This window comes from Cherax quadricarinatus, chromosome 47, assembly GCF_038502225.1.
Source record: "Cherax quadricarinatus isolate ZL_2023a chromosome 47, ASM3850222v1, whole genome shotgun sequence".
Classification (NCBI taxonomy): Eukaryota; Metazoa; Arthropoda; class Malacostraca; order Decapoda; family Parastacidae; genus Cherax; species Cherax quadricarinatus.
In genome coordinates this window covers 25141243-25151242 of record NC_091338.1, presented here as the reverse complement: position 1 = coordinate 25151242, position 10000 = coordinate 25141243, and the positions used below count along the sequence as shown (strand labels likewise).

At 45.5% G+C, this 10000-nt stretch overlaps 1 protein-coding gene across 1 annotated transcript in view; it reads right to left on the bottom strand.

Moving 5' to 3' along the window:
* The window catches only part of LOC128696579 (uncharacterized), an 80475-nt gene that overhangs the window by 34580 nt on the left and 35895 nt on the right, over positions 1-10000 (bottom strand). The window contains exon 4 of the mRNA XM_070094764.1: positions 1213-1368. Coding sequence (XP_069950865.1) covers positions 1213-1368 — 156 coding nt within the window. The remainder of the gene's footprint in view (positions 1-1212; positions 1369-10000) is intronic.

Genomic DNA, 10000 nt, shown 5'->3' with positions numbered 1-10000 from the left:
CACCCAGTTTAATTTTTCTTAATTTCATCAGAATTAGGTAATCTCGCAATGTTCCAGTACTATTTTTAATATAATAGTTACAATGTGTGACCAAAATTTAGTCGATCTTTGTCTTCATCTTTTTCTGATAAAAAAAGATCAAGACAAAAACTTTGTAAGAGTAATTATATAATAGGTAATTTCAAGATGACTGCAGCTCCATAAATCATATATTTCAATATTGTATTTATAATAAAAATTTAGCTAAATTTCCAAAATGAGTCATTTGCTGTGCAAGATTATCAGTAGAATTGTATCTGGGAATCAATATAGTTAATTCAAAGAAGTCTCAAGGTACTTGATATAATATGTAGCAGAGTCATAATAAATACCTTTAGGTACCGGGAAATGTCATTACTTTATTTTCAGGAAATGTTTGAACACTATGTGTGAGCAAGATATATGTGCAGCACTAAGTATATGTGAGCAAGATATATGTGCAATACTAAGTATATGTGACCAAGATACATGTGCAACACTAAGTATATGTGACCAAGATACATGTGCAACACCAAGTATGTGTGAGCAAGATATATATGCAATACTAAGTATATGTGACCAAGATACATGTGCAACACTAAGTATGTGTGAGCAAGATATATGTGCAATACTAAGTATATGTGACCAAGATACATGTGCAATACTAAGTATATGTGACCAAGATACATGTGCAACACTAAGTATGTGTGAGCAAGATATATGTGCAATACTAAGTATATGTGAGCAAGATACATGTGCAACATCCTCTCCACCTCGTCTACGTTGTCTTCCGTCAACGCTCGTGTCTCCAGGAGCGTTGTTCATCTCCAAGAGAACAGAAAACGAGGTGAACATCCAGGCTGAGGAACTGATTACCTTGTCCTCTCCTGTCTCTAGTTTCAACACCAACAAATATTGAATTAATAACCCACTAGTTGGCGAAAAGTCTTCATATAAAAGATACCCAGGTGTTGCACATGTCTTCTTCATTATAATATTGATATTGCATACCAACTCTACCACCATACAAGCATCGGAAAGTCGAATGAAAAACCTTTCAGAACTAAGAATATCTGTACGTTATATTTTTTTACATTGCACGTACCTATAATATCATGAAAAAATTTCTGTTAAGATTGATTTCCATTGAAATAAATGTTAGAAACTAATTCACAGAGGGAGGCTTATCATTACTTGTGGAGTTGTATGTTATGTTGAAGCCGGTGGCGTCGAAGACGCTCTCAGTGGAGTAAAAGAAGACATGGGCCACTCCCCCGGGGATTACCACCTTCTGTGCTTGTTTCCGACGACCGTAAAACAGGACTTCGTTCCCTGACATGATGTCACTACCTGAAATACAGTACATTAATAGAACTGTAAAAACAGAAAGTCCTTGTAAGAGATGGTTCGATCTGTGACTGTTTGCAGTCAAGGTGTCACTGTTTCAGCAATTTTAATTAGCGAAATAAAAACTTACTTGAACTATTTCTGTATATAATTTCCCTGATACCTTTATCGATGAATTACACTTTGGTGGCTTATCCGTCTCTCTCTCTCTCTCTCTCTCTCTCTCTCTCTCTCTCTCTCTCTCTCTCTCTCTCTCTCTCTCTCTCTCTCTCTCTTGCTCTCTCTCTCTCTCTCTCTCTCTCTCTATCTCTCTCTCTCTCTCTCTCTCTCTCTCTCTCTCTCTCTCTCTCTCCTCTCTCTCTCTCTCTCTCTCTCTCTCTCCCTCTTTCTCTTTCTCTTTCTCTCTCTCTCTCTCTCTCTCTCTCTCTCTCTCTCTCTCTCTCTCTCTCTCTCTCTCTCTCTCTCTCTCTCTCTCTCTCTCTCTCTCTCTTTCTCTCTTTCTCTCTCTCTCTCTCTCTTTCTCTCTCTCCCTCTCTCTCTCTCTCTCTCTCTCTCTCTCTCTCTCTCTCTCTCTCTCTCTCTCTCTATATATATATATATATATATATATATATATATATATATGGATAATACAGTACCTCCGCTCTCAAGGACGGGTGGCGATATGTGGCAGTTTTGGAATTGTAGTGAAGGCGCGCCTCTGGCAAGACAGTGTTATATACGAGTACATGTGTGTATGTGCTTACCTATTTGTACTCACCTATTTGTGGTTGCAGAGGTCGATTCATAGCTCCTGGCCCCGCCTCTTCGCTGATTGCTACTAGGTCCTCCCTCTCCCTGCCCTATGAGCTTTATCATACCTCACCTTAAAACTATGTATGGTTCCCGCCTCCACTACGTCACTTTCTAGGCTATTCCACGGCCTGACTACTCTATGACTGAAGAAATACTTCCTAACATCCCTTTGATTCATCTGAGTCTTCAACTTCCAATTGTGACCTCTTGTGTCTGTGTTCCTTCTCTGGAACATCCCGCCTTTGTCCACCTTGTTTATTCCGCGCAGTATTTTATATGTCGTTATCATGTCTCCCCTGACCCTCCTGTTCTCCAGTGTCGTCAGGCCGATTTCCCTCAACCTTTCTTCGTAGGACAATCCCCGTAGCTCTGGGACTAGTCTTGTTGCAAACCTTTGCACTTTCTCTAATTTCTTGACGTGCTTGACTAGGTGTGGATTCCAAACTGGTGCTGCATACTCCAGTATGGGCCTGACGTAATGGTATACAGAGTCTTGAACGAATCCTTACTGAGGTATCGGAACGCTATCCGTAGGTTTGCCAAGCGCCCGTATGCTGCAGCAGTTATCTGATTGATGTGCGCCTCAGGAGATATGCTCGGTGTTATACTCACCCCCAGATCTTTTTTCCTTGAGTGAGGTTTGCAGTCTTTGGCCATCTAAACTATATTGTGTCTGCGGTCTTCTTTGCCCTTCCCCAATCTTCATGATTTTGCATTTGGCAGGGTTAAACTCAGGGAGCCAGTTGCTGGACCAGGCTTGTAGCATGTCCAGGTCTCTTTGTAGTCCTGCCGGATCCTCATCCGATTTGATTCTTCTCATTAACTACACATCATCTGGAAACAAGGACACTTCTGAGTCTATCCCTTCCGTTATGTCATTCACATATACCAAGAACAGCACAGGTCCTAGGACTGACCCCTGTGGAACCCCTCTTGTCACAGGCGCCCACTCTGACACCTCGTCACGTACCATGACTCGTTGTTGCCTCCCTGTCAGGTATTCTCTGATCCATTGCAGTGCCTTTCCTGTTATGTGTGCCTGATCCTCTAGCTTTTGCAGTAACCTCTTGTGAGGAACTGTGTCGAAGGCCTTCTTGCAGTCCAAAAAAATGCAGTCGATCCACCCCTCTCTCTCTTGTCTTACTTCTGTCACCTTGTCATAAAACTCTAGTAGGTTTGTGACACAGGAATTTTCCTTCCCTGAGACCGTGCTGGTTGTCAATTATACACTTGTTTCTTTCCAGGTGCTCCACCACTCTCCTCCTGATGATCTTCTCCATGGCCTTGCATACTATACACGTTAGTGATACAGGTCTGTAGTTTAGTGCCTCATGTCTGTCTCCCTTTTTAAAAATTGAGACTACATTTGCCATCTTCCATACCTCAGGGAGTTGCCCAGTTTCAAATGATGTGTTGAAGATCTTTGTTAATGGCACACACAATATCTCTGCTCCCTCTTTAAGGACCCATGGAGAGATGTTGTCTGGTCCCACCGCCTTTGAGGTATCAAGTTCGCATAGCAGCTTCTTCACCTCCTCCTTGGTTATATGTACCTCATCCAGCACTTGCTGGTGTACCCCCCTGTTCTGATTTCCTGGAGTCCTACTGGTTTCCACTGTAAATACTTCTTTAAATCTCGTGTTGAGCTCCTGACATACCTCTCGGTCGTTTCTTGTGAATTCCCCATCACCCTTCCTCAGTCTGATTACCTGGTCCTTGACTGTTGTTTTCCTCCTGATGTGGCTGTACAACAGCTTCGGGTCAGTCTTGGCTTTCGATGCTATGTCATTTTCATATTGTCGCTGAGCCTCCCTTCTTATCTGTGCATATTCGTTTCTGGCTCTTCGGCTAATCTCTTTATTTTCCTGAGTTCTCTGTCTTCTGTACCTTTTCCATTCTCTAGTACACCTAGTTTTTGCTTCCCTACACCTTTGGGTGAACCATGGACTCGTTCTGTTCTTCCCATTATTTCTGTTTCCCTTGGGAACAAACCTCTCCTCTGCCTCCTTGCATTTTGTTGCCACATAGTCCATCATTTCTTGTACTGGTTTTCCTGTCAGTTCCCTCTCCCACTGAATGTCTTGAAGGAAGTTCCTCATGCCTGAGTGGTTCCCCCTTTTGTAGTTTGGTTTTTTCCACCCTATTCCTGCTACTCTCTCCACTTGGAGCTCAACAATGTAGTCGAAGCACAGAACCACATGATCACTAGCTCCCAGGGGCCTTTCATACATGATATCCTCGATGTCCGAACTGCTCAAGGTGAATACAAGGTCCAGTCTTGCTGGTTCATCCTCTCCTCTATCTCTGGTAGTGTCTCTAACATGTTGATGCATGAGGTTTTCCAGTACCACATCCATCATCTTGGCTCTCCATGTTTCGGGACCCCCATGGGGCTCCAGGTTTTCCCAGTCAATCTCATTGTGATTGAAATCACCCATAACTAGTAACTTTGCTCTCCTGGCCACCTCGGCTAGTGTGTCGACCATTCCTCTGTTGCTCTCATCGTATGTGTGTGTGTGTGTGTGTGTGTGTGTGTGTACTCACCTAGTTGTACTCACCTAGTTGAGGTTGCAGGGGTCGATTCCTAGCTCCTGGCCCCGCCTCTTCACTGGTCGCTACTAGGTCACTCTCCCTGGACCATGAGCTTTATCATACCTCTGCTTAAAGCTATGTATGGATCCTACCTCCACTACATCGCTTCCCAAACTATTCCACTTCCTGACTACTCTGTGGCTGAAGAAATACTTCCTAACATCCCTGTGATTCATCTGTGTCTTCAACTTCCAACTGTGTCCCCTTGTTGCTGTGTCCCATCTCTGGAACATCCTGTCTTTGTCCACCTTGTCAATTCCTCTCAGTATTTTGTATGTCGCTAACATGTCTTCCCTATCTCCCCTGTCCTCCAGTGTCGTCAAGTTGATTTCCCTTAACCTCTCCTCGTAGGACATACCTCTTAGCTCTGGGACTAATCTTGTTTCAAACCTTTGCAATTTCTCTAGTTTCTTTACGTGCTTGGCTAGGTGTGGGTTCCAAACTGGTGCCGCATACTCCAATATGGGCCTAACGTACACGGTGTACAGGGTCCTGAACGATTCCTTATTAAGATGTCGGAATGCCATTCTGAGGTTTGCTAGGCGCCCACATGCTGCAGCAGTTATTTGGTTGATGTGCGCTTCAGGAGATGTGCCTGGTGTTATACTCACCCCAAGATCTTTTTCCTTGAGTGAGGTTTGTAGACTCTGGCCCCCTAGACTGTACTCCGTCTGCGGTCTTCTTTGCCCTTCCCCAATCTTCATGACTTTGCACTTGGTGGGGTTGAACTCCAGGAGCCAATTGCTAGACCAGGTCTGCAGCCTGTCCAGATCCCTTTGTAGTTCTGCCTGGTCTTCGATTGAATGAATTCTTCTCATCAGCTTCACGTCATCTGCAAACAGGGACACTTCTGAGTCTATTCTTTCCGTCATGTCGTTCACAAATACCAGAAACAGCACTGGTACTAAGACTGACCCTGTGGGACCCCGCTGGTCACAGTGTACTCACCTATTTGTACTCACCTATTTGTGGTTGCAGGGGTCGAGTCCTAGCTCCTGGCCCCGCCTCTTCACCGGTTGCTACTAGACCCTCTCTCTCCCCGCTCCATGAGCTTTATCAAACCTCGTCTTAAAACTGTGTATGGTTCCTGCCTCCACTACGTCATTTTCTAGGCTATTCCACTGCCTTACAACTCTATGACTGAAGAAATACTTCCTACTATCTCTCTGACTCATTTGTGTCTTCAACTTCCAATTGTGGCCTCTTGTTTCTGTGTCCCCTCCCTGGAACATCCTGTCCTTGTCCACCTTGTCTATTCCACGCAGTATTTTATATGTCGTTATCATGTCTCCCCTGACCCTCCTGTCCTCCAGTGTCGTCAGGCCGATTTCCCTTAATCTTTCTTCATAGGACATTCCCCTTAGCTCTGGAACTAACCTTGTTGCAAACCTTTGTACTTTCTCTAGTTTCTTGACGTGCTTTATCAAGTGCGGGTTCCAAACAGGTGCTGCATACTCCAGTATGGGCCTGACATACACGGTGTACAGTGTCTTGAATGATTCCTTACTAAGGTGTCGGAATGCTGTTCTCAGGTTTGCCAGGCGCCCATATGCTGCAGCAGTTATCTGATTGATGTGTGCTTCCGGAGACATGCTCGGTGTTATACTCACCCCAAGATCTTTCTCCTTGAGTGAGGTTTGCAGTCTTTGGCCACCTAGCCTATACTCTGTCTGTGGTCTTCTGTGCCCTTCCCCTATCTTCATGACTTTGCATTTGGCAGGATTAAATTCGAGAAGCCATTTGCTGGACCAGGTGTCCAGTCTGTCCAGGTCTCTTTGAAGTCCTGCCTGGTCCTCATCAGATTTAATTCTCCTCATTAACTTCACATCATCTGCAAACAGGGACACTTCTGAGTCTAACCCTTCCGTCATGTCGTTCACATATACCAAAAATAGCACTGGTCCTAGGACCGACCCCTGTGGGACCCCGCTCGTCACAGGTGCCCACTGTGATACATCATTACGTACCATGACTCGTTGTTGCCTCCCTGTCAGGTATTCTCTGATCCATTGCAGTGCCCTTCCTGTTATATGCGCCTGATGCTCTAGCTTCTGCACTAATCTCTTGTGAGGAACTGTGTCAAAGCCCTTCTTGCAGTCCAAGAAGATGCAATCAACCCACCCCCTCTCTCTCTTGTCTTACTTCTGTTATTTTATCATAAAACTCCAGAAGGTTTGTGACACAGGATTTGCCTTCCGTGAATCCGTGCTGGTTGGCATTTATACTCCTGTTCCGTTCCAGGTGCTCCACCACTCTCCTCCTGATAATCTTCTCCATAATTTTGCATACTATACACGTCAATGACACAGGTCTATAGTTTAGTGCCTCTTTTCTGTCTCCTTTTTTGAAAATGGGAACTACATTTGCTGTCTTCCATACCTCAGGTAGTTGCCCAGTTTCCAGGGATGTGTTGAAGATTGTGGTAAGTGGTACGCACAACATATCTGCTCCCTCTCTAAGGACCCATGGAGAGATGTTGTCCGGTCCCATTGCCTTTGAGGTATCGATGTCCCTTAGCAGTTTCTTCACCTCCTCCTCATCTGTATGTATGTCGTCCAACACTTGTTGGTGTATTCCTTGTTGGTGTCCCCATCTGGTCTGTCCCCCCAGAGTCCTTCCTGTCTCTACTGTAAATACTTCCTTAAATCTCGTGTTGAGCTCCTCACATACCTCTTGATCGTTTCTTGTGAGTTCTCCACCTTCTTTCCTCAGCCTTATCACCTGGTCCTTGACTGTCGTCTTCTTCCTAATGTGGCTATACAGCAGTTTCGGGTCAGATTTGACTTTCGATGCTATGTCGTTTTCATACTGTCTCTGGGCCTCCCTCCTTATCTGCGCATACTCGTTTCTGGCTCTTCTACTAATCTCCTTGTTTTCCTGGGTCCTATGCCTCCTGTACCTTTTCCATTCTCTGTTGCACTTAGCTTTTGCCTCCCTACACCTTCAGGGTAAACCAAGGACTCGTCTTGGTCTTCCTATTATTTCTGTTTCCCTTGGGAACAAAACTTTCCTCTGCCTCCTTGCACTTTGTTGCCACATATTCCATCATCTCGTTTACTGATTTTCCTACCATTTCTCTGTCCCACTGAACCTCCTGCAGGAAGTTTCTCATACCTGTGTAGTCCCCCTTTTATAGTTTGGCCTGTCCCCTTCAGTTCCTGTTACCTTCTCCACTTGTAACTCTACTATATAGTCAAAACTCAGAACCACATGATCGCTAGCTCCAAGGGGCCTCTCGTAAGTGATGTCCTCGATGTCTGAACTGCTCAGGGTGAACACAAGATCCAGTCTTGCTGGCTCATCCTCCCCTCTCTCTCTGGTTGTGTCCCTGACATGTTGATGCATGAGGTTTTCAAGTACCACATCCATCATCTTGGCTCTCCATGTTTCAGGACCCCCATGTGGCTCCAGGTTTTCCCAGTCGATCTCCCTGGTGGTTGAAATCGCCCATTACCAGTAACTTTGCTCTGCTCGAGTGAGCTCTTCTTGCCACCTCAGCCAGTGTGTCCACCATCACCCTGTTGTTTTCTTCTACTCCTCTCTTGGCCTCCTGCAGTTCTGTGGTGGGTTACCATCCTCTAATGACTACTTTATGTTCTCCGGACTGAATTGTACCTACAATGTAGTCTCTTTCTCCAATCATGTCCATGCCTTCCATTTCCTCAAATCCCCATTGGTGTTTTATGAGCAGTGCAACCCCTCCTCCCCCTCTACTCCTTCTATCTTTCCTCAGGATCTGATATCCTGTTGGGAAGATTGTGTCTGTTATTATCTCAGCGAGTTTTGTTTCTGTGACTGCTATGATGTCTGGGGGATTTTTCACTGATTCTTTCATTCCACTCCTCATGTTTATTCATTATTCCATCCGCATTTGTGTACCAAACCTTTAGTTTCTTTTTCTATCATTGTGGTCATGCAAGTATATTGGGGTTGGGGAGGGGAGGAGCCTTGGTGGGGGCCTATATGGGGCTGTGGTGTAGGTGGGGTATGTGTTGATGGGGGTGGGGTCAGAATGCCCATAAGGGACAGCTGTTGGGGTGAGGTTTGTGATATGGGGTTGGTGGCAGAGGAACAGTGAGTGGGTTGGAGTATAGGTTGCTCAGTTGCGTTGGGAATGTCGGGTGGGGTGGGGTCTTTTGGTGGGAGATTCTGTGGGGTGTGTTTGCCCTTCCTCCTGTGTCTGGGTCCTGCTCATTTTCATTGCTTCTCGTTCCTCCTTGCGTCTCTGTACCCTCTCTTTCAGTGTAGTCCTTTCTTCTTGTGTTCTGTCGCGGTCGAGGTATACTCTCTGGTACCCCTCTTTGTCTCTCAGTCTTGCTTTCTCTTGCAGAATCCTGATTCGAACTGATTCTTCCTTGAAAGTTACTCCTGACAGGCCGTATCCTTCCACTGCAAACCACCCAATTCTCTGAAAATTTGTCACCTGGGTCATATTGCCCTCCCCTATTGTTTTCATGATGCCTTCAATAATTTTTCTCCTCCTGTTTTATTTCTTCAAAGTTGGCCCCCTTAGGCTGGGCAGCCGTACACAAAAAACATGACCTCGCCCTTTCCTCCTCCCACTGAGTCTCCATCTGCTTCCTCTGAGGCATTTTGTTTCCTTCCATTGACATGTTCTTGCCTTCCAGTCCCTGTCATATCTGAAACATCTATTCTCAGTGGACTGTCTTTCCTGGCCAGCTGTCCCTTGCTACTGCAGTTGGCTGTTAGAACCTCTGCATATAACAAACCTTCATTTTCTTCGGACCTGTCCGCTTGATCTTAGTGTGCTCATCGTCTTTTCCCTGGCCCCCGTGGGTCTGATGGGAGGTCCTTCGTGTCACGGCATGTCTCCGTTGTTGCTTACCATCCCCTTGTCTGCGCCTGACTCTGAATTTCCATCATTGTCTTCAGACCTGTCGTTTGATCTCAGTGTGCTCGTCGTCTTTTCCCTGGCCCCACGTGGGTCTGATAGGGACCTTCCTGTACGGCATGTCTCCGTTGTTGCCTTACCATCCCCTTGTCTGCGCCTGACTTTGAATTTCCTGATGTCACGTCTGAATTGTCATTTGTCTCTCTAATCTGTTTCAGGCTTTGCAGTTTCTCTTCTAAGCACTGTATCCTAAGCTTCTGCTGCTAAGGCCTGTACTTCCCACTTCCTTCACTCTTCAGCTATCCGCTCCTCCATTTTCTTACCAAGCTCTACTATCTTCCCCTTCCCCCATCTTCCTTCCTCCCTTTTTTGGAGCTCTAACTCCCAGTCTTTCCT